Consider the following 23,704-nt stretch of genomic DNA (forward strand, 5'->3'; position numbering starts at 1 on the left):
ATTTTTGTTAAGTAAAGTTAACATTTTAACTTTAAATAGAAGTTATTTATATGATTCTAATTGAGACAAAAGAAACCACAATGTTTTATGAAAAAAAAACCTTAAAACCATCATAATTTCCAGGAAAGTTTTTCTATAAATGGTCTAAATATTAAATTAAATAATTCTACAAAAACAAAGCACTCTTTATTTATTTATTTATTTTATTTGGATGGAAATTGAATTATTAATTTACGCAAAAATTTTAACCGTTCTCACGTCGTAATGAGCGGCCGCTTCAAAATTTTCACGTTTGCCAAAATCGCAAGTCGAAATCAGCCTAAGTCGGTTAGCTTGGCTACGCTAATCACTATATCTCCACCTCAAAACAAATCCGTCACTCTTCTCTTCGCCCTCTTCGAATTCCCCAACTTTCCTCGCAAAAGGCAAAAATATCCAAACACTGACCAGGCCACCGCCACTGAAGGGAAAAAGCGGATAAAAAAAAAAATGGATTCAATTCTCCATACAGAATCCCTATATCTCACGCGCCTACGCGCCGCTTCCACTTCCACCTCCACCGCTACCATTCACCACATGCCTTGCCAACTCATCTTTCGTCCCGTCTACCGTCTCCTCCGTCCCATATCCACCGTCTCCGCAGGCACTGGTTCTCGCAGGGCATACACTTCCGTTGTAGCTGCTAGCGGCACTCTCACCGCCAACTCCGTTTTGGTTTGTTACCTTATCTATTCGCTTTCAAATTTATCGCGTTTCTTTACTCTGCTTTTTGTTACATGAGAAATCTTTAGTGAATTTTACTTGTAAGAATTTGCAAGCAATTTATTATTTATATATTTATTGTTAATGTTTGGATGCCCAGTTTTGTCAATTTAGCTTAAACTAATACTGATTTTAGAACTGCTTTAGAAGCCAAACAGCTCGGTCTCAGGGAGAGTTTTTCAATTTAAATGCATGGAATTTATGTGTGTCTGAGATTCATCTCAAATAGTGTAGTGTTAAATTCTAATGCTTCACGCAAATACATTAGATTGAATTTCTATTGTCCCTGTATATTTTTTTACACAACCGTTTGAATCCTAAAATACTTTGATTCGATAGGAAGAAGGGTTTAGCATTGGCAACAAGGGAAGATGGTTTGTATGGTCTTCAAACTTTATTCTTCATCTGTATATTAATTTCTTTTCGTTGTTTGTTGTTAATGCAGCCAACAGGTGGAGTATATACAGTTGGGGATTTTATGACGAGGAAAGAGAATTTGCATGTGGTAAAGCCAACAACAACTGTTGATGAAGGTATTTGTTATGCTTAGTTTATGTCTTATAATATGTTGTGTTTTTTGAAAATCTTTTTAAAAGTTCTAATGCATGGTTCTTGTGCTTGTGCCAACGCCAACAGCATTGGAAAGTCTTGTTGAACACAGAATCACTGGTTTTCCTGTCATTGATGATGATTGGAAATTGGTATGTTATCTCACCCTTAATCTTGGTCATGAGTTCCTAATTATATATTTTTTTGCTAATTATTAATTCTAAACTTTAAACTCCATACTATCATGATATCCTGACATTTCCTGATAAGTGGAATCCTAGTATTTGCATTGTCCGATTAGGCCCATGGCCCAAATGTGAATGTTGGCTTGGACCGCTGAACTTGTCAATGACGGGTACAATGCTACTCTTCAAGTCTGGAATTATAGTCATTCACTCATACTTGATTCATTAGGTTTAAGCAAATACTAGAATGAAAAGATAGCAAATAGTGACTGTAGTTATGCACATATATGTTCCTCCCTTTCTCCCTCATTAAGACTTTAAGGTGAGTATATGATGGGTGAAGGAAAGATGGTCCTGCCTATATGATGACTTTCTTTGCCTAATCACATTATCTTTCTAAAACAACAACATTGTTGCTTCCACATTCCGATGTCATATTGTCTCAAGTGTCAACATTTAGATGCTTTCTTTTTCCAATATACCATCATCCTTAATTTAGCAGTCAATTTCCGTTTTGGTTGTTTGGTCGGTAAATCTGCCGTATCTTGTTGACCTAGTAGATTACGTATTGCTTTTGGAATAATTAGAACATGTTCTCTGATTCTGTAGGTTGGACTTGTTTCCGATTATGACTTGTTAGCATTGGACTCCATATCTGGTAAATAAAATTATCTAATTTATTTCACTGTGTCATTCATCTTTCTTTTAGATGTTACTTATTATCTACTATCTATCTGTCTACTCAATATAATTCTGTACAGTTCTATTAGAAGTAGGCAACAAATTTTTACCTTGGTATGAACGACAACTGCAGTTTTAATTGAGCATTGAATTTTATTACTTCCCTTTCTTGTGGTGTTTAGGATTTTTATTTGTTAATAGTATAACATGGACCAGTTTGTATTCGCTGAGATGCAAGTTTTCATATGGCAATACCTTGCTAAGAATGCCACCACTTCTTTATTCTTGCTAATGGCTAATAGAAAGTAGAGTAGGCATTGATTGTTATGAAGCCAACTTATTTAATATGATTGTAATTTCTTACATCTTCTGACTCATTCTTCAACCAGGGCGACGGACTGAAAATGACATGTTTCCTGAAGTTGACAGCACTTGGAAAGTATGCAAAAACTGCTCTCTTGTTGAAATAGATGCATCATTTTAGTGGAACAATGACCATTCTACATAGTTTAATATTATTCTTTTCCAAAGCTTTTTTTCTTCAACTGCCTCATCACTAACAGAGGTTTTTTTTTTTCAAAAAGAAAAAAGAAAATTGAAGGGAATGGGGAAATAACAACTATTTCAAGGTTTGAAAAGTATAATGCCATAATATATCTCAAACAAAAAAAAAAAAAAGAAAGAAAAGAGAAAGAGTATATTGCCGTGATAAGATATATTCTTATTGTCTACATCACTGAGAGAGTTGAGGTTGTTGCAATTGCTGTACTCTCCGATTCTGTAAGATTCAGTGAAACTAAATTCTTGGTGACAATGTCACGCAAAATATGTTGTCCATGGCCTTATCTTCATGGCTTCCTGAATTTTCGTCAAACAATTTCCCTGCTGCTGCTTATGTTGTTTATATGGCAGAAAGCTAAACCATCTTCGAAATCTTTTCTTTGAGTAGTTCATGTTTTTTAATCCTCCAGATCACCATTCAGCTTTCATGCATGTAATTATCCTTTAACATATTCAACTTTAGCCACTTGTAATGTATCTCATCTCATATCAAGCACAGAGAAGTTCACTTGCTAGACATGGGCATTTCTTTTGCATGAAGCTGCTCCATACAAGTGTGAAATCTAGTGCTTGTTTTATATAATTGTTTTCTAATGCAAGTGGTACTTCGAGAATAAATCAGGAAGACAGGAAACATTTTTGCAAAAGAGAATATTTTCAAAGAATTTTATTATATATTAACATGAAAAAATGTGCCTTTGTATTGAAAGATAAGTTGAAACTTAGTTCTGTGTTCTTATAGTGGTGCATTGCAATGTGGTGGATCAAAACAGATCTTTTCCATTTTGATGATATTTACTTTGAAGTTTGCATAACTTGGTTGTGTCTATTTCAGTCTGCTGCAAGTGGCTCCAGAAGAACCCATTTGTGTTTATTGTTTAATTTTGACATTTCCAACCGAGTGGTCGTCCATTTTGCAGGCTTTCAACGAGGTACAAAAGTTACTCAGTAAAACCAATGGCCAGCTGGTTGGTGATTTAATGACACCAGCTCCAGTAGTTGTACGAGAGACAACTAACCTCGAGGATGCTGCTAGGTCTATTAGACTTCTTCTGCCTTTTCTTTGGCACATTGATTAACTACCTCCCTAATGCCTGCTTCTGTTTTTCATTTTTTGGTACAATAGGAAGGCATTTAGATTCAAATCTAAGATCTTCATCCAAATCCATATAATCCTGCCTCTTGCACCTAGCCCAACAAGTCTTCACTGTATATATATCTAACTTGTTCTAATTGGTTTATAAAATTTCAGATTATTGCTCGAGACAAAATATCGTCGACTTCCAGTTGTTGATGTTGAGGGTAAGCTGGTAAGTGAAAAAATATTATAAACGATTTTTCCTTGGGTTTAAACTCTTTTTGTTTGTTATGTTTTCTTCTGGTGTTTGCTAAGCTCAATTCCTTCTCTGAAGGTCGGTATCATCACAAGAGGAAATGTTGTGAGAGCTGCCCTTCAAATAAAGCGTGCTATTGAACGCGAAGCATAACCCGAGAAGCATCATTCAAGGAATTTTGAGGCATTCGATAGGGCAATACAGGAATGAAATTTTCTCCGCTAGCCTTTCTCCATTTATCAAAGAAAAAGATTGCAAGGAAGGAGCTTACGTGCTTAATATATTCAATTTTGTCCTGCCTTTGCATAATATACATATATCATTGACATTATTAACATTATAATTCTACAACTGTTATTCTTAGTATCTGCTTTTAGAACATTGCATAGAGATTTGGACACGAAATGATGTTGTTAGAGTCGCAGGTTGTAGTTCACCAGTATGCTTTTGCAATTGTAATAGAATCCGCCGTGGTTGGTTGTTGAACCGAATTTACTAGTTGATGTCCAACTCCATTCCCTCAGTTTTTTCGTGGTTGTAACTACCCAGCGAACAACAGTTTTTATTTCTTACCAGTATTTTGGTTTTAGCGAATTGGCTGTTCGAATTTTATAATGGAAAAAAATAAAAGGAAAAATCAGCATTTCACCCGAGATTAGAAGGAAGGAAGCAAAGCGTGAATACGGGGAAAAGTAATATGGGCTTTGGATTTTTGATTAAGAGACGGCTTGCTGTAGGCATTAAATAATCTGAATGACTGTAAGCAAACAATATTGTTTCCGCTGATTGTGGGGACTGAAAAGAGTTTGTCCTGTCCCGCATTAGAAAGGTGTGTGGGCATGCAAGTTGTTAACTGAACGTGGAGAAGAAAACAAGTCAAAAAACCTTTCATCAGATTGGCGTTTTCTTTGAAGCTGTTAAAAATGGTTTCTTGCATTGTTACGGAGGTGCGGCGATTTGACAACATGTTTTCAAAGTCTTCCCAAAGTTACCCCAGAAACAAAAACCAAAAACAGAAAAGGAAAGAAGCATCCCCACATTCAAAAGTTGGACCCAACATCATGATGCACTAGCAGGACGGCAATCCCTAACTTTAGTCCCACATCCACAGTGGAGAACCCGAAAATACCTAACTCAAAAATCTTATCACTTTAGTGGTTATAACTTTAGTGGTTAGCACGGCCATTTGCACCAACTGCTGGGATGGGTAGGCCACTGCCTGTTCCCTCCCTCCCTGCCTCTTCCCTCTTCCCTCTTCCCTCCTCCCCACTCCCATCTCTCTGTTTTCCTCCTTGTTTCAGTGAGAGAATTTTAAAAGCAAAATCCCTTCAACTTGGCCCCCCTGTTCCATCCACTCCCCACTAGAACATTAAAGACTTGTGAGAAAGTTACAACCCAAATTTTCTTTCATTTGTAAAACACAATTTCCAACTTTTCTAAGATCATGTACCATCACTAAATCAAATTTTAGAATGCAAAGACCCTTAATTATAAGTCAAACCTTAAAACCCCAATTAAGAAAACAAACAATTAAAAAGCCATACACACCTAAAAGAAAAACAACCTAAGAAAAGAAGTCAAGTAGTGAAGGATGAGAATTAGTAGAGCAAATATACAATTACCCTCTCTTTTTTTTTACACTGGCCAAAACTTTTGCCATCAAATCCCAAATATAAGAGATAAAGAAGGAAAGGAAAGGGGGTGCCTATATAGAAAAACAAAAGGTTTTTCATTACACTAATAATTAATACAAAGGCTTCATCATTTCTTCAGCCGTCACTTAGACTTACCTCCCCCCAGACCGTGCCGCACGTTAGCTAACGCCCGCGGTGCATGTTAGCAACCGCCCTCCCGTTCCCTCCCTTTCTTTAGCACAGCCGCCAAAAGAGACAGCCAAAATTTACAACTTGTAATCATGGTCTTGATTAGCAATCATAATAATTGGAGGGTCACGATTAAATCGACTTCTCTTTTTCATTTGTTTCTACTTCCTTTCCCATTCACCATCCGAATCCTCCGGGTCGGGCATCTTGTTCAAGTCAACCCGCTGTAATAACCTGCCACTTGGCTTCAACTCATCGGCATAACTACGATTATAATTCTGATTAAGATTGTAATTATGACCATGATGAAGGTGGTGGTGGTGATGATGATGATGGTGGTGGTGATGCTGAGCTGCCTCAAGAGCATCAACTCTAGCACCAACTTCAATAGCCTTTTTCCTTATAGAAGCCGCCGACATATCGCCACCAAGTGAGCCGCCGCCAACTTTCTCTCCCGCCAAAAGGTCGGGAAAATTCAACCTAGCCGACGGTCCTCGTAGGTAAAAAACCGCCGTGTCATAAGCTCGCGCGGCCGCCACAGGGGTGGAATAAGACCCTAACCAAATCCTCGACCGTTTATTCGGTTCCCTTATCTCAGCCACCCATTTCCCCCACTTTCTCATCCTTATCCCCTTGTACGGCCTTTCCGTAGATTTCCTCGCACTCTCTCTCGTAGCAACCACTCCTCCTCCTGTTCCATTTTCCATGGCTTCTTTATCGCAAAAATTCTATGTTTCTCAGCTATGGCCTGTGTATCTTTTGCTTCAAAGGCTTTTGTTAGGACAGGGGAGGATTCGGAGGAGCTAGGAAAGGGAAGGGTTGAGTTTTTGAGATGGCATGTTAGTTCGGTTGTGTCAAGCGTTTAAGGTAACACGTTGAAATGTTTTTCCGAGACACAACAAAGGTATATGTGAGAAAGAAAGTGAGAGAGAAAGAGAAGGGAAAAAACTCAAAAACGAGAAAATCCAAATTCACCGACACAAATCTGTGAGAAGGGAGGGATGTGTTTTTTTATTTTTATTTTTTATGTTCTTTTCCTTTTAAATATTATATAGGGAAAAAAAAATTAAAAACAGGGCTTCGACGTAAATGCTTTAATCTTGGCTTCGGGGTGTTGTTTGGGCCTTCTTGAGTAAATTAAAATAATTACTTCTAATTAAATATTTTTCATAAATAGCCAAAACTTACGTATTCAGAATTGAAGATTTATTTATATAAATAAATAAACAACTTATTTTTATTTAAAAACCTGATAAATTAAAACTTAAATAAAAATATATAGATGGTTTTATTATTTGTTATGTGATTGGCTATAGTTATGAGGGTTTTCCTTGTAATGATGATTGAAAAATATACTATCTATTTTAAATAGTGGGATTGAGCAGGTGTCAATAGGGTGTTTGTCTAACTAGATTCATACTTTAATAGTTTAATCATAATTAAAGTGGAAAATAATTTAATTAGGGAAAATAATTATGTATTTGGCAGGCGGTGATGGCGAGTTGTCGTTTTGTGGGCAAGTGAAGGCGGAATTCAAAGGTTAAAGAAAAATAATAATAAATTGTCTTTTTAATTTCATTGATGATTCTATTTTTAATTTAATTTAATTTAAATTAATTTGTGAGGAGGCAGCAAGAGCAAAGGGGTAGGTCGGTGGTCGGTGGATAGATACCGTTAGGAATTGACTTTCCCTCCACGCAATAACGATATGACTTGGATGGGCACTTTTGTCCTTGTGGTATTTTGGTTTGTTGTTATAAATTTGAGGATATTATTGGAAACTTACTGATATTGTTGTGGCCCACCTACTACAAAGGAATGGGGCCATCCCCTTGTTTGTCATATTAATGGACGGCTTAATTATTAATGCTTTAAGCTTTTAATTTGTAGGAAATTTTATATATTTAATGCCAATTCTTCTCTCCTTGTATTTTAAATATTAATTTAATAATGCACGGTTAACCATATAGATAATACCAAATTATGTTGATAAATAAATACATGATGTGAATTACAACAACTCATGTAGAATGGTACAGAATTTTTCTAGGTCTTATATTTTATGTATAGGACGTGAAAAAGAAAATTAAGGATTTAAATATTGAACCTCTTATGCCAACCATGATATGAAATTGATTATTTTAAAATTAAAATTATGAATTAATAAAAATGATTTTATTTATCATTTACAAATTCTCTCCACATATTGACTTCAAATTAGCATGCATAATACGACAAGAGCTAAATGCATGGTTAATCTTCTTGTTCATGGCAATTTTATCACAAACACTTTCCTTAGACTTCGAAAATTAAACAAATGACATAAACAAGTGTCTACTTAGAGTGAAGGATTTCAACAATAAGTAAGGAATGAAATGGAATTTTTTTTTATGTATTTTAATGGAAATAATTAACACAAACCATGCTTACGTAAAAAGAAACAAAGAAAAGGAGAACCCAAACATTTTGATGGGTTAGATAGTGCTCTAAGCATGTGCAATGTCGATTTGGAATTAAATGGATGTGAAGAAGCAATTAGGAAAGAGCAAGATCGAGAAAAAAAAAAAGAGTAGTCGGTTGAAAATAAACATAGCTTAACATAGCTAAGGAAGAACCTATATCTAATTTTCTACTATAGACAAAGACTTTAAATCGAATAAAACAAAGAAAAAGAAGGGTTAGCTCTTCATAGTCTTACCATTCCAAGGGGTTAGGATTAATAGTTGGAAAGAAACTCTTTCTATTTTTTTGTTCTTCCATTTAAAAACATGACTTGCTGGTACTGATGCAAATTTGCAATTCCAAATTCTTGATTATCTAGTTCTAGAGATTTTAATATTAGTTTAAAAACCCCCAATAATTCCAACTTTTTGCCATCTTGGGAACCCATGTAGCCAACATTAAAAACTAGGGTTCTTTTGTTTTTTTATATTTTGGCCTTTGGCTGGGTGATTTGAGACAAAGATTATTATGCTTCTCAAGGAAGAGGGCAAACGAAAACTGCTAAGGCTGTCCTCGATGGGATTTGAGCCCACATGAGACCCCATCTCCAAATTTTACAGTTGCCGATGCCAAATTGCCAAAGGCACCAAGTAATAGCCAGCTTTGAGGGGGACCTCGTAGTACTTGTATGTATAAATAGATGCTCCCACTTGTTTTAAAACGGGGGAGCTGTCTTTGTTTGCAAGGTACATTGGTCTACAAGACCCAATTAGATGTTTGCAATAAGGTTTGGCTGGGTTCATCTCTTTGCATTATTTATTATGTTTCCTAAATCCCCTAAAACCCCATTTAACCTATTTGACCATATTGTCAGTACTGCGTCCCTTTTGTTATTTATGATTGCAAAATTCATGGAAAGGAAGCTCCAAGTTTTCTTGTTTTCATAATTATTTAGCAATGAGATAGGACAAGACAGGTTGGACAAAAGAGAGTTGTTTATAAATATTAAGAGGGATTAATTTTTTTTTTATTTCCTCCGCAAATCCCCATTTGTCCGATTTTATGGTAATCGAGCTTTGCCATGACGTGCTACCCTAGACGTCTCTTAGGGTTCAAATTAAAACAGACAAAGCCTACATATTCTCTTGTAGATTTTTGTTTTCTGGTGGATGTTAGCTGTGAAGTGGGTGGCACATGCGTATTAGCAATATCCTATACCATCGTTTCAAGTTAGTAATTACTTTGAATAATGAATCCCAGCACTCGTATCAAAACAGATCGATTCAATTTTATGTCACGATATCAAATAGTTATTGAAAAAATATTTGAATAAATTATATATTTGATTCTTTTCCATACAATAATCTCTCACTGTAGAGATTAACCTGTACTGTTTGAAGAAAAAGATTAATTAGCATAACGTAGGCATGATGGCAGATTGGCGACCATGAAAAATATTTGACAAATTCATGCATTGCTTGGCCGACCAAAGGGTTTTGTCTTCACCAGACCGATGGCTTTTAGCTGTCATTTTAAAGATGAATTTTACGTGATTGTTATCTTCTTCGTTGCAAGGAGGTGCTTTTCACTATTTTAAGAGCATATCCAATCCAAAGAAACACACACACATATGTATATATATATATATATATATATATATATGTACATTCAGATAAAAATTTGACTCATCAATGAGTATATATGACGAAGCCTACCAATTCTATATGCATCGTTGGGCAAATATAATTTGATGCCGACCAAGAAATATAAAACAAAACAAAGAAGGGAGAGTCTCTAGAGAGAGACGTGGGAAAGAAGCAAGCACACGGTAGCTATATATCCAGCGTGCATGTAATTTTCTTTTTCTTTGTTTATGATCCTACTTACTTCAAAAATCCTCTTCCTTAAAGTGAGGGATGTTCAAACTATAATTTTATTCAATCTTTGCTCTTTGGGTAGGAACGAAAGCGAGATTCAATTTGCAAAGGCTGGTGAAGGCTAGACCCATACGAGCAAAAGGACTAAGAATTATAAATGTTGCTTTAATAAGGTCGGTTGGGTGGTTTCATTTATATCTTTGTCCCTCTATCAAAACAAAAAAGGAAAAAAAAACATAAAGGACATAAAATGCAAGCTTGAGATTTGAGAGCATGAATAGTTATTTATTAAGCACTTAATATTTGATAATTCACTCTTAATTTAAGTAACATAAAGAGACATGATGATTAGAATGGAATAAGCCATTTGATAATGGAATGACTAAGATTATATATATGTATGCAAATGATGTTATGGCATGCAATAAATAACGTGAGAAAAATGAGTGAAGGCAGATGGATCAGCCAACCCCTAAGACTTTTGAGAGGCAAACTGACTTTGAAATTTCCCAAAGAAAAGTCCTCCTAAAATGCCAAAGTCATGAGCTAACAGTAGTGCACCTGACGAGTACGGGAAGACATTAGAATATTTTGGCTGGGATTAAGAGTATCGGGTCATGTGACCGGAAAAACAAGTCAACAGAAGCAAGTGAAAATGAAATCCCTCCCCCACTTTTAAGTTTGAGAGGAACAAGTTATATATCAATATATCTATATATGGCCCTCCAATTATTGAACTGGAAAGTCAAAATTTAGGTGAAGGAACGTAATTGGAAAATTACTTAGGCTTTCAACTGGTTGACACCAAAGGCTATACTGTTCATTAAACTTGTATATTCTTTGTTTCAACTCTGGGAAAGTTCATAGTTCATCTCTTATCACTACCTTTTTCACATTTTCTTACACTTTGTCTTTAAAAGGAAAATATTACGGACATTGGCCAACGACTTTATTCTGCACTAGAAGAAAAGTGGACAGAGGAAAAGTATACAACGAAAAAAAAAACAGATGCATTCATTCATCTACGAAATTTAACAATGGGTTCTGAAAATTTGGATTATTTATCCTTGATGGAATTATGAACAATGGACATATCTGAGGAAATAATGGCTGCTAAATGGAAGAAATCTGCAACTTTGCATGTCTCCATGAAAGCCAGCCTAGGGCTATCTTATCACCAAAGAATGAAAACGTAATTATTAGTGCATACATTTTATACGTTATTAACGAATAAAACATCATTAATTCATTAATAAATAAATTTAAAAGTAAAAAAATTGTTGAAAATATATATGATACTCCATGGATTAGTATGTAAGTATTACGCAGCAAGTGTTACACATACGTCGACAACGTATCTCTTAAGTTTTTCGCTAAGAAAGGAGATGATATGTAAAATCTAAAGTTTAAGATAAAAAAGGCGCATCAAATATAAAATCTTCATCTTCACTTGTTTTTATTTTAATGAAATTTGAGTAGGCAGTTTCACAAAGAAAAAAAGAGAAAAGGATTTTAAATTAGAGAAGTAAGCAACAGTGTAAAACTAATTGAACGTCAGAAGTGGCAAAACTAAAACTGTTGTTGAACTTGTAATAGTTACATTATACTTCTAAAAGGTTGTCAAGATTTCAGGGTCGGCAGCTGCCTCCATTGCAAATACGTCTATGCTTCCGTGTGATCACTTTCTTTTCCGTCGCATTCCCATCCGAGATTTTGCATATCTGGATCGTGCTCATTAAGTGAAATCTCAAAAGACAATAGAATAAATGCAACGAAAAGTATAAAGGTGGAATCAAAGGATACTCCAATCGCATGCCGTCCCCAGCTGGTGATGAGTATAGAATTGTCCCTTGCAGAGAGTTCATTGCACCAGTTGAACAGGCAGTATCCTGCACACACCATTACATATTAAGGTTGCAAGCATCGGAAGACCGGAGACCTAGCTGCTATGCTTTGCTTTTCTACAATTGAACGAATAAAGAAACGAAAAAATTTTAAACACCCACATCTCCCACTTGCAATTCAAAGAGAAGTGAAGATAATTTGGTGCAAGCAAATTATGTCAATCCCCAAAATAAGTATTTTTATGCATTCAAAGGCTGTAAAGAAACAAAGATATGGTAGAATTATAGACCAAAGCGAGTCAAAAACTGGAATATAATTCTGGCTTCAATCACATCAATTATCAAGAATTTAGATTGAAAGCAGTTTTACTTCTTTACAACAGCAAAAAAAACATAGCCTTTTTCCACTTGCTAAATGGATTATATTCCAATATTATGCTCCACGTAAGACCACATCCTCAAGGATGTCTCTTCATTAAGCTATAGCATTTCTTACTGTCATTAATATAACTGATGTACCTGCCAAAGCTTATCACCTTTGCATAAGGAAGTTTGAGGTTCTAGATTTGAATCTTAGCACAAAGGTGGAATGAGTAAAACCCGAAAGGTACAATAGAGAATCACCTTCATTATTAACCCAGTTGATGGGCTAAGAAAAAAAAAATGGACCAACCTAGGCACATGACATTAAACGAATAAACTTGAATTTCTATGCTCACTCCCTAATTTAACTCAAAGAGAGAATCTACATGCATAACTGAATGCATTTGCAGCTTTTTCCTTCTCTTTTCCCACCTTCTGCAGTTTTTGTAACACACCTGTATAACTAGTCACTGATTTGGTCACTATTGACCAACATTTGTGTACCTTGCACATTAAGCTAGAAAGAAAGTGTTGCTGCTCCTTTCTCAAAATGAAAACCTCTAGTTCTTTATTAAGGATATTAGACACAAAGCTAGAGAGATGAAAGGGGAAAAGAAAGAAACAGTACAGGAAACAGCATGAAACAAGAAAAAAAATTATGTACCTGGAAATCAACAAATGCAACTGGAGCTCCATACGTGCTCTGCATCTTCAACTTCAGAAACCCAGGGCATCTGACAGAAGAAATGAAGTATAAAAAATCACTCACTGAGCAAATTTTACATGGCAAAACAATCTCTTTTTACCTTGAAAATAGTTGAATTAGTTCTTCCTCTGTAGAACTTGCCCCTAGATTAGCCACAAAAAGTGTCGGACATGGGCTAGCACTCTGCAAACATGCGAGGCTGAAGGTTATTATGCAAATTTATATGAAAACCCACTCTAACAGTATAATTTGAAGGCTATCTAGTCATTGTTTCAAAAAACATGAGTTAGTGGTAAAACAATACTAAGATGACTAAACAAATTTCAATTCATGAATGAAAGAGGGCAACATTTCTAAACAATTCTTCTAGACTTAATATTGGCATTAACAAAATAAAAAATTTGATTGCAGCTATCCTATATTAGTTTGGGTTTATCCTTTTACCACATGGCTTCTTTGAGAAGCCATACGAGGCTGATGATCTGCCAACAAGAAGAAAATGGGGTGATGACAACGTATTTTGGCGATTCTATAAATAGTGTCAACAACCTAAATGGAAAAGATCTATATTTCCTTGGTAGTAGGAAGCTTAATGTCAAACAAAATTAAAAGATGTAGAACATGTTTCTTATAATATCCAAAACAAAAGAGAAATGATACATGGCAACTCACTGAATTATAATTAAAAACAAATTTAATAAAAGTGAAGAAGAAGAAAAAGCATTTGTACCGATTTCATAGCTGTTGACTCAGCATTGGTATCAGCATTTCCAGAACTGCACAATTGTAAAACAGAATATCTACATTACATGAGATTCCAGAAAATCACAGAAGCAAAAGTCTCTAAGGAAAATAGTTTATTTCAACTTTGGGAAACAGGGCATGTCGTAACTATTGCTATGAAGCCCTTGACCTTTCATTTAAACATAAACACTTGAAATAAACTAGAACTACATGCTAGTCCATCTAGAAGCAATCACTTCCAAGTAATAAAAATGTGCTCAAGTAGTGCAGATGACCTTTGTGCAGGTGGATAACCAATCATGTTGTGAGCAGAATTACCCATTCCAGGCATGTGAACGCTGCCAAAACCTGCTAGTGTCCAAGCGTGCAAAAGATGTGCAATGTGAGCTTTAGAAGAATGTGTCCTCCATGTGAGTAACTAATTTGCACTCCAAGTGTAACATCATTTGAGCAACAGACAACAAGGATCTAGTAGCTTAAGCATATCAAGAAGCAATGGACATGAAGCTCGAAAAATGATGGGCAAACAAGGAGGTCCAAGTAGAATCCTAGGTGACTGTCTTACCAGAATCAGTTGTAGGCCTCGAAAATGATCCCCTAGATTTCTTATCAGAGCCAGTCCACTCATCATCTATTTGCCATAACCAGCCAATTAGACATTATTCAGGTTCAAATTACTTGAAACATAAAGAAGACTGAATTGTTGAAAACTAAAATTTAGAAACAGAACAAGCATTAACCTGTTCTTGGGCGCTTCGATCGGGAATTAGATTTTGCAAAATCAATGAACAAAGTTGAACCTTTCTCGAGATCAAACACCATTCCCTGTAAAACAAGGCACCGAAACAAAAGGGCTTTCAACTGATATTATACAGGCCTAATCTGTTTTGGAAAAACAAATTCCAATGCAAATTTCATAGTCCTTAATCAATTTAATAAGTCGAAAACAAATTACTATGACAACTCAGCTTAAATAAGGTGGTTGCTTTTGAATACAATTCCCAAACATCATATCAAAGTTCTTACATTTAGCGCCTGCATCGCGGCGATTGCAGACTGTTGGTCGGAGAAAACAGCGAAGGCGAACGGCTGTTACAACCAACCAGACAATGTCAACAATTAAAAAAAACACTAAAAAATAAAAAAAAGTGTTAACATTTAAAATTTAAGAGAAGAGTACCTGAGAATTTTGGGCGGAGTTGGGGTTTCGGAGATGAGATGACTCATAACCCGGAAATTCTCGGAAAAGATTATAAATCTCCCGGGGCTTAATGTCTTCGGGTAGCCCGGCGATGAAGAGGGTCCGAACCGAGTCATGGGAAGAACAGGCAGAGACGTAAGGAACGGAATAGGAGGGAAAAGGGGTGGTGGTTGTTGTTGGGGGATGTAGGAGTGGGGGTGAGGTAGGGGTGCAGTAGCACCAGGTGGAGGAGCTGGAGGCGGCGCTAGTGCAGGAGAGGAGGAGGCGGAGGAGGGTTTTGGTAGTAGGGGTAGTGAGGAGGGAGAAGGCCTGAGGGTGGAGGGTAGTAGGCAGCCATGTCGTCCATAGCGAGAGGATAGTTTTGGAGCTTTTTGGTCACTGCAAACCTCTGGATTTTATGAAACTCTTGTCCTAGTCTAAATCTAATATAATCTAATCTAAGTGGTACATTAATCGTTACATCATCGTCGTCTGTTCTTTGCCATCCTATCTTTCTGTATAAAGTTATCTTTCATAAATATATAAAATCAGTAGTCTTTAGCTAAATTTAATAGGACCTAAAACTATATACAAAGGGTCATGAACAAACTTCATTCTTTGCACAAAATTTAATCTTAAAAACTTAACTTGAAATCTCGAATTCTGTTCTTTCTTTTTAAACTTCATCAATATATTATATGATTTATGCTTCTTCAATAAAATCCAATCCACATTTGCTGTAGTATCCATTTCCATGCCATTTCTATGGAACGATTGACTTAGTTCAGTACCAAAATTATTGTTTATTGAAGCTTTAATTACCAACACTATTTGCGAGAGACATTCCCCTCTTGCAGACCGTCTAGTCTCAATACTAGAGTTGCAACTTCTTGCAAACTCTTTATAAATCAATTATTCCAATGCCTTTCTTCATTCCAGATCTTTCCATTGGCCTCCCTTTTTTTTCCCTTTTCCCTTTCCTTTTTTTTTTTTTTTGCAAATTTGACACAATACGCAATTCTAATCCAAACCGTAAAGCCAGTTGTAAATTATTGTCATAGGTCTTTGGTGCATAGTGCACACCTAAAACAACACACAGTTTTCTGTATGGAAGGCGGCTTTCACAGTTTTCCACTTGCAAGTTATTAGTCTAAATAGTATATAAACAACCATTATCCAAATCTGATGAGTGAAAAGCCTGGTTTCATACAGTTTACACAGTAAGGTAACTGACAATTACCAAATACCAAAGCCTTTCTCTAGGAGAAGCAAGTCTAGCATTATACAGGACGCAGCCAGCCGGCATTTTTACCAGAAATGTCAAGGACAATCTAGTATTTTAATAACACTAGACAAGAGGTGGGTACTGCTTGGCTTGCTGGCGAACCCTTCTCTTATATTCATTAGCATCCTGCACAAGGAAAAGAGATTTTATGTTATTAACTGATTACGATTACTTTAATCCAGCACTTCATTGAGGGGATTCCCAGTTCCATGCCTGAAAACTTTACTGCCTTTACCAACCATCTAAAACAGATCAAAATCAAATGAACTAAATATATTTAGCCTCATATCAGGAACGGTTAATAATTCAGTTTGTATTTAATACAGAATTTATTAGAGTCCGTCAATTAACCAGTCTCTACAAAGAAGAAAAACTTAAGAAACATACCTGTATGAAAAGGTGGTAGCCTTCAGTTTGTGCAGGATCAGCAGGATTTGGAGCATCCAGCAAATCCTGGATACCCACAAGAATCTGCTTCACGGTTATGGCTGGTCTCCAACCCTATGTACACAATACAGGAATGGGTAAACGGTAGATGAATAGATGGGACCACATCAAACCAAAGGTGTAAACCATTCATCAAGAGAAGAGGAATATACTTACACTATCCTCATTTAGGATTGAGAGGCAAACAGTACCAGATGGGTAAACATTTGGGTGAAAAAAACCTTGTGGAAATTTACACTTCGGAGGCTTGCTAGGATAATCTTCACTGAAGTGGAGTGTAAGTGGGAAATAACCACCCTCCCAATCAGTCTGTAACATAGATGATGCAAGGAGTTAGGCCTATCCAACTTTAAAAGAAACACAGCTACAATGGATTCAAGCATGCACACTTTCATTCAACATTCTTTCTCTTTGCACTATATTGAGACAATACTCATGAGTCTTTTTAATCAGTTTCCTAAAAAAATTAAGAATCATTTTGATGTCATTGATATATGCTTTAGAAAAAATTGCTAGCATCCTGACTCACACCTTCAAGTTGTCAATCTATTTACAGAACTAGAAGCCACTAGGAAACATTAATGCCCATAGATAAAATGAATCATGCAAAAGTAAGATCAAGGGAATACATAGAAGCTGCAAGATCTGCCATTCTAGAACATTGATCTACTATGGTGAAGAAGTGAATGCAAGAACAGAAAATCAATGTCAGAGGAACAACATTTTTACGAGATCAAAATCAATACCACAGAGCTGTCACTCTTCAAGTAACATAACAACCACCAGAATGCTGCAAAGCAAACCTAAAACTTGCAGCCCAAACTTGTTGGCTCTCAATCTGCAACATATAGGAATAAATAGCCAAATAACCTCAAGACTTGGAATTCTAAAAGAGGCTGTTTAATGTGCCATGCTATAATGACAATTGAAAATTGCCTTAAGAAGCAGGCAGGGAGCTACTCAATTCCGAATTCTTTCTATTAGTTGTATCTAGAACTATACATTCTTTAGATAGTGATTCATTTCACAAAGTTAAAAGACAATAAAAATATTTTTTAGTAATTGATAGGGTATGAAAAGTTTCAAGAAAATAAACCATTATTACCATAATCCCTGTCCATAATGCTAACAAATCAACATTAACATGGAATAAGTAATGATGAAATGAGACCTAATTTTAACCAACAGCCCACCCCAGGTTAATTAATGAATAAATTAACAAAGGACAAAGGCTTTAAACAATATCGGTTAACTTCCAAATAAGAACAACCCAATACATTAGACAAAATGGACTATCATGACAGTTATTCATGTTAAAACGGATCTGTGTTCTTGTACACTAATGTAATTAAGATATATAGAGAGAGATAGAGCTTCAGCAACCAATAGAAATCCTGAAACAGAAAGGAAGCAGAATTGTAAGAATTGCAGAGTTGCTCATAACTGCTTTTGACGATGGGGAAGATGCAAAGAAACTGAAAATGAACGCAATCTATTATTCTTGATATAAATGGCTGTTTAGATACAACAAAACCTTGATTTCATTAAAGCATAAAATGTATTATTCTTTCTCTTTTCACGAACAAAAAGACTATGAGTTTTCACTTTTCACCATTGGCACACACACCATCTTTCAGATCAATAATCATTTTCTGAAATATTCTCCAACAAAATAGAAGGGAAACGCAGCATCCTGGATTCAATAAGTTGTGCCAGAAAAACAAGAACAAATTGCACTATAGACAAAGATGTGCGTCCTCCCAATATTTAAAAAGCTTATTTTACCTAATTTCCGGCATTCCAAAGGCAAGCTACACATAGGAACCAAAGGCTCCATCATAGAAAACAAAACTCCTACATGCAAAATAAACCCATCACTCAATTAAGCGAATCATCAATATCTTCGCAGCCCGTGTTTTACCCAATTAAAGCACATAACTTTGGATCAAATTACATCAATTCAACTCTATCTCTAAGAATTTTCTCAATCACTGCCAAGTTTTCACCAAAATGAAATAACCCAAACCAAAATCTTAACCGCAGAATAACATAGCAAAATACACGTGCCAAATAAGTAAAACTAAAAATAATACAGATAAACCCACTCAATAAACAGAATCCATAGTCCTTACAAGGCAGAATCAACAGAAACAACAACAAATAACAAAGCGGTGAAAAAGATTTCGCAGGAACTAGAGAGAATCTTTGACTTACCCCTGCTTTACCAGGGATGGTGCAATGCCACACCATCAAATTCACCGTTCCATCAGGCAACGTCTCTGGCTTCGCAACAAAACCCTAAAATTACACCAACAAAAAGAATAATCACACATGTAATAGTAATAACATTAAAATTTTAAACCAAATCACCAAAAAAATAATAACAAACTGTACGGACATGAGGATGGTTCTTCCTCCATGCCTTCCGTTCCTCAGCGAGTCGTCCACGCGCTATGCCTCCCGACATCTCTATCTCTCTCTTTCTCTCTCTAAAGCCCTCTCCGTTGCAATTGTTCCGTCTTTCTCACTCTTAAAAGATAAAAAATTTATAAATAAAGATCAAAGAAAGACTTAAGGAGTGGAAAATTGGAAAGTGCAATGGAATTGGAATTGCCTTTATGGTTTTTTCTTCAGCGTCTAAAAATTTAAAAAAAAAAGAAAAAGAAAAAGAATTATTATATATTCTTTTATTCCGGTTATGCCCTAGAGAAGCAGAAGCGTTGTTTCGTTTCGCAGAGTTGACAAAGGGGAATGTACGGTCGAGATTTGATCAAGAGGGAGGCGGAACAAAAGAGATGGGTCCCAATCCCAAGGGTACGTTGTCCTTTTCACGTCTATCGGTTTATAATAAAATATTAAACATTTGCCCTTACAAAGTCAATGAATTTGCGGTTTTGTATCTAGCGTGAAATCCACGCCACTATGCTCCCCACGTGACCCACGTTCCCCGCCTCCTCACAAGTCACATGCCTCATTTTATTGGGCTCGGCTGAGCTCCGGCCCACTTTAGGGCATTAAAGCCTTTTTTAAATGAAAAGTCGTAGACTAGGGCAGCCCAACACTGTTTTTGAGCTTGCGTCCAACTTCAAATTTGCTAGGTTCCTATCCGAAATAATAGAAAAAAAAAAAGGATCTGTCCTTTATTATTGCTTTAAGCAAGTCGATATTGCAGCTGAGACCCACTAATCCAAAGATAAGGTTGAATTAAGGGGCCTAATTGGCTTAAAACCTTTTAAATCAATGATTCTTGTGAGAAATAATAATACAGTCAAGGTGCCTAAGACCCACCATTTTTAAGGATAATCTTTCTTCACTGTAATGATGTGATGGGCATGTCCCAGTACATTTTTAAGTGCTTTTGTTTTCTTTTTTTCCCAACGGATTAGCTGAGACACTGGAAGATTTGATTCTCACTGAAAATCCTTTTGCTTAAAGTAAGAAAGGGGTCATGGCTTCATGCCCTCCATTGCTAACCTTCCCAACAACGTTGCAAATGTTTAAGTCCCTACCACATTTTGATTAGATTGTTGGGATTTTAACTGATAATCTTTAATCAAACTCAAAAGACCGACCACATGTTCCCCAACCCTCCACTGTATTTTTATTGACTTTAATTTTGCATTAAAATCTTGTATAAAGTTGATCTAAACTATGTGACTTTATGAAACCATAACTTAAATTAAATACTTACATGTTCAACCCCTGAGGTAAGGGTAAAGTTTTCATGTAATCAAAATCAATATTGGTAATCTTTCTCTTTTCTAAGACTTGGTTTTTTGATCTATTAGTTTTTGTTTTGTTTGATATTGTATTTACGATTAAATTTGATGATTGTAGACAAAATTTCAATAATAATGTCAAATGAGTCCTTTTTCCAATTCTTATCTCTTTTTTCATCCTCCAGTTCATAAAACAAGGCTCCTTATGGTATCGACACCAATTTTAACGATGACAATTTGGTAATGTAATCTCCATTGAGACTGATCCTTATTTCAAACTTTAATAAAGGAAATGAGAAAGAAATAAAGATTTGAGTTGAGCCGGTGGAACTAGCTTTTTCCCTTTCCTACTTTCAGTTTCTTCTTTCAAGTGTTTCTCTCTGTAGATGCCTCAATGCACCTTTTCTCTTGTTTTTCCTTTTCCAGTTAGTTCTACAATGATAGAACGAGCTGGTGCAACTTTCTTTTTGGATACCACATCTAAGCAAGCAAATTGGTATCTTTGAACAGTGACACGACGAAATTGAACCCCATGATTACTTTAGCCCTTAGGAAGATTAAATATACCCGAAAAATACAGGGTCAAGTGTTCCGAGGCATATACCATGATGGGATTTACTTGCAGTGCGGGTGCTGGCACATGTTTCTGCCTGTCAAATATTCAAAGATCGAGCTGGAAAGAATACAAAAAAGGGAAAGATCAAAGCTTTGAGCCTTGAAAAGTTTAGTAGCCAATCCAGTTAATGTCCAAACAAAAACAAGTTGCATAGCAAAAGGAAGAGAAATAGTAACAAGACTGGTGGTTTGAAGATGTTTCAAGTAATTGGGAGGACCACCAGCAGCCATGATTGTCCTCTTGGAATTATTTCTCTCTTTTTACAGCCCATTCTCATTTCCCTCTTGTGCTTGAATAACCTGGATTTTGTTCATCGGTTAATCCAAGATGCAAATCATAGTTTCAGAGATATGATGATGGTGGTGATGATGAATGTATTCATTTCTCTGATTGGGTTGGGAAGAGCTTGAGGTAGACTTCATAAAAATGGCATTGGTACCAGATAAAGCCTAGTTTTTTGTGGAGGATAATCAAACCAGAACAGACAGAAGAAATGGTTGATCAGATCAAAAGGGAAAGCATGTGAAAGAAAAGGCCCACAAATGGCAGAAAGCAGAAATGAAATCGAAAGGAACCAATAGAATCAGAAGGAAAGAAAGGTGGGGAATATCAACAAAGTTGTCTTCCCCACAACTCTAAACTCTATCAATAGACCATGAAAGGAAAACTTAAGCGGATTTTAATCAGAACTAATCAACACCCTTTTTTTGTTTTTCTTTTCAAGAAATTCCAAGAATTTCCAATCAATCTAACACTAGTAAAATTTGGTATAACTTGTAGAGGTTGCTTAAGACTTCAGTCTTACGTTTTAACTTGGAAAAGTTTCAACCTAATAAAACAAAAATAGTAACAACTTATTTACCCTGCTTTATGCAAAGCCATGTCTTATTGGGTTGACCAATTGTTCAAGTAAAACCCATCTTATAAATCATTGCAAGTCTAATCAAAATGGAACATATTTCCTTTTTTTTTTATTTATGGGTTCAAATATATTTAACATAAACAGACAAATTCTATTTGATTTGCTACTTTTTCTATCAAAATGTTGCCAAGCTAAATCAAAATCTAAATTTTTGTTTCTTTTTTCGGGCTGGTAATTTGCATTGGATCCTTATGGTCTTGGATCTTGAGACTTGAGAGAGTGGCACATGGAAATGGTGTTTCCCTCATCATTATTTCCATTTTCCACTCTAACTCCAAGAACTTTGCTGTCTATCTCTATGACAGGAATCTTTACTCCCGGGGGTGAGAGATTTCCCATTTTGTTTCCAAAGTCGAAACTAAAATAAATGAAAAAAAAAAACCCAATAATTTCTTCCTCTTGACAATATCTCATCTAAAAGCCTTAAAAAGTCACTCTTGGACGCCAGCATTGTGAGTCTTATGGCCATTAATTCAACTGGTTTTTAACTTACCCTTTTTCGGTGTTAAATTAATTTTCCTACCAAAGCCCCAGCCTTTGATGTTTGTGTTCCACCTAATGTTAAAATTTCTAGTGGACATTCTTTGTTGCCGACTATTCTACACTCGTCATTGGGCTAATGACTTCTCACCTTTCATGAAAATCCAGGGATGGCAGTGGAGGGGGATCATGATTTGCCGACTAATTTTAATCATGATTTATGGACAACCCACTTAGGTATATAAACACAATGTTTTAACTAGATTATGTCAATGCTAAGCCCATATCAAATCAGTAAAACTAACAAATGTGAATGGAAAAACTGGTTTTGTAGCATCCAAGCTAACGGCTGAAGTTGATATCTATGGGGGCAAAATCCAATGAATAGAGGGTTAGGTGTAGGAAAAGGAAACTATGAGGTTGAGATTGTTATCCTTACATTTTCTTCCTTTTTACTTTCTTTTCTTTTTCTCCTTTCATTTCTTCCGGCCAAAGAGATTAGACTCAGGAGTTTGTTCTAATCAAGTCATTTTTTTGTGCTTGACAGGTCAAAATTAAGCAACGCAAGAAAAAGGGGAATCTGAACATTAAAACTTAATCCTCTTAATTAGCAAGGGTAAATATCATTCAACCAAAACTTAAGTTCTTGTTTAGTTCAAACAAATATTTTTCTCTTTTTAATAATTTATTTTCTATAAACAACTTCATAAGAAGGGAGAAGGTAAGTTGGTGAACTATTACATGTATGTAGTGTGTAATTTACTTCTTCTTTTGGAAACTTAGCCAACTCCTTAAAAGACCATATAACAATATTGGTCATTAATTTATTATTAAATAAATACAAAAAAAAAAAACAGAGAGAATGAAAAGACGTGTCTTTTTACCAAATTAAAAAAAAAAAACTGGAGATGAAAGTAGAACAAGAAGGTCATTTTTTGGGGGACCATCTGGAAATAGAAATAGCCATGTGATTGAGGGCCCAAAGGGCCAAAAGCTGCTAGTTGCTTAATGCTGCCATTTTTTGTTGTTTTTGTTTTTTTTTTTTAATGTTTTTCAGCAGTCGCTTTCACTCCTCTTGTGTTTCTTTCTACTACTTCCCGCCAACTTCTTCGCCGTCCACGCTGCTGCCACCTTTTTTTTCTCTCCTTTTTGTTTATTCTTTTGGTAATTTATTTACCCCTTTA

The 23,704-nt window shown here is 35.7% G+C and overlaps 4 protein-coding genes across 4 annotated transcripts; 1 reads left to right on the forward strand and 3 right to left on the reverse strand.

The window, feature by feature from the left end:
• The first annotated feature begins 291 nt into the window (after positions 1-291).
• Positions 292-4,558, forward strand: LEJ2 (Cystathionine beta-synthase (CBS) family protein). The gene is made up of 8 exons (XM_021417951.2): positions 292-714; positions 1,208-1,295; positions 1,399-1,463; positions 2,106-2,154; positions 2,567-2,616; positions 3,659-3,774; positions 3,991-4,048; positions 4,151-4,558. The coding sequence occupies exons 1-8, from the start codon at positions 490-492 to the stop codon at positions 4,223-4,225; spliced, it is 726 nt and encodes a 241-aa protein (XP_021273626.1). The 5' UTR covers positions 292-489; the 3' UTR covers positions 4,226-4,558.
• A 1,079-nt stretch (positions 4,559-5,637) lies between these two features.
• On the reverse strand, positions 5,638-6,917 carry DEAR2 (DREB and EAR motif protein 2). The gene has a single exon (XM_021418244.2). The coding sequence runs from the start codon at positions 6,600-6,602 to the stop codon at positions 6,057-6,059; it is 546 nt and encodes a 181-aa protein (XP_021273919.1). The 5' UTR covers positions 6,603-6,917; the 3' UTR covers positions 5,638-6,056.
• A 4,727-nt stretch (positions 6,918-11,644) lies between these two features.
• Positions 11,645-15,925, reverse strand: LOC110429298 (RNA-binding (RRM/RBD/RNP motifs) family protein). Its single transcript, XM_021445261.2, is given in 12 exon segments — positions 11,645-11,935; positions 12,018-12,103; positions 13,086-13,155; positions 13,228-13,310; positions 13,858-13,903; positions 14,147-14,219; positions 14,437-14,502; positions 14,612-14,696; positions 14,898-14,960; positions 15,052-15,236; positions 15,239-15,326; positions 15,329-15,925. Coding segments are annotated over 12 exon segments (978 nt in total). The 5' UTR covers positions 15,419-15,925; the 3' UTR covers positions 11,645-11,892.
• A 144-nt stretch (positions 15,926-16,069) lies between these two features.
• Positions 16,070-19,463, reverse strand: SCE1 (sumo conjugation enzyme 1). Its single transcript, XM_021445262.2, has 5 exons — positions 19,182-19,463; positions 18,998-19,081; positions 16,940-17,092; positions 16,724-16,837; positions 16,070-16,462 (listed from the first exon to the last, which is right to left on the reverse strand). Exons 1-5 carry the CDS (start codon positions 19,248-19,250, stop codon positions 16,400-16,402), a joined length of 483 nt encoding a protein of 160 aa, XP_021300937.1. The 5' UTR covers positions 19,251-19,463; the 3' UTR covers positions 16,070-16,399.
• Positions 19,464-23,704: the final 4,241 nt, after the last annotated feature.

The sequence above is a fragment of the Theobroma umbraticum genome, unplaced genomic scaffold (assembly GCF_002168275.2).
Source record: "Theobroma umbraticum cultivar Fairchild unplaced genomic scaffold, ASM216827v3 scaffold_44.0, whole genome shotgun sequence".
NCBI classification, from domain to species: Eukaryota; Viridiplantae; Streptophyta; class Magnoliopsida; order Malvales; family Malvaceae; genus Theobroma; species Theobroma umbraticum.

Excerpts from the sequence above, each read along its gene's own strand:
- SCE1 (XM_021445262.2), bottom strand. The coding sequence starts at position 19,250 with ATGTCGGGAGGCATAGCGCGTGGACGACTCGCTGAGGAACGGAAGGCA. Across the intron at positions 16,838-16,939 it reads CAATCCTAAATGAGGATAGT|GGTTGGAGACCAGCCATAAC; the intron begins GTAAGTATATTC and ends TTGTGTACATAG. Across the intron at positions 16,463-16,723 it reads GCTACCACCTTTTCATACAG|GATGCTAATGAATATAAGAG; the intron begins GTATGTTTCTTA and ends TTCCTTGTGCAG.
- DEAR2 (XM_021418244.2), bottom strand. The coding sequence starts at position 6,602 with ATGGAAAATGGAACAGGAGGAGGAGTGGTTGCTACGAGAGAGAGTGCG.
- LEJ2 (XM_021417951.2), top strand. The coding sequence starts at position 490 with ATGGATTCAATTCTCCATACAGAATCCCTATATCTCACGCGCCTACGC. Across the intron at positions 2,155-2,566 it reads AGCATTGGACTCCATATCTG|GGCGACGGACTGAAAATGAC; the intron begins GTAAATAAAATT and ends TTCTTCAACCAG. Across the intron at positions 3,775-3,990 it reads AACCTCGAGGATGCTGCTAG|ATTATTGCTCGAGACAAAAT; the intron begins GTCTATTAGACT and ends ATAAAATTTCAG.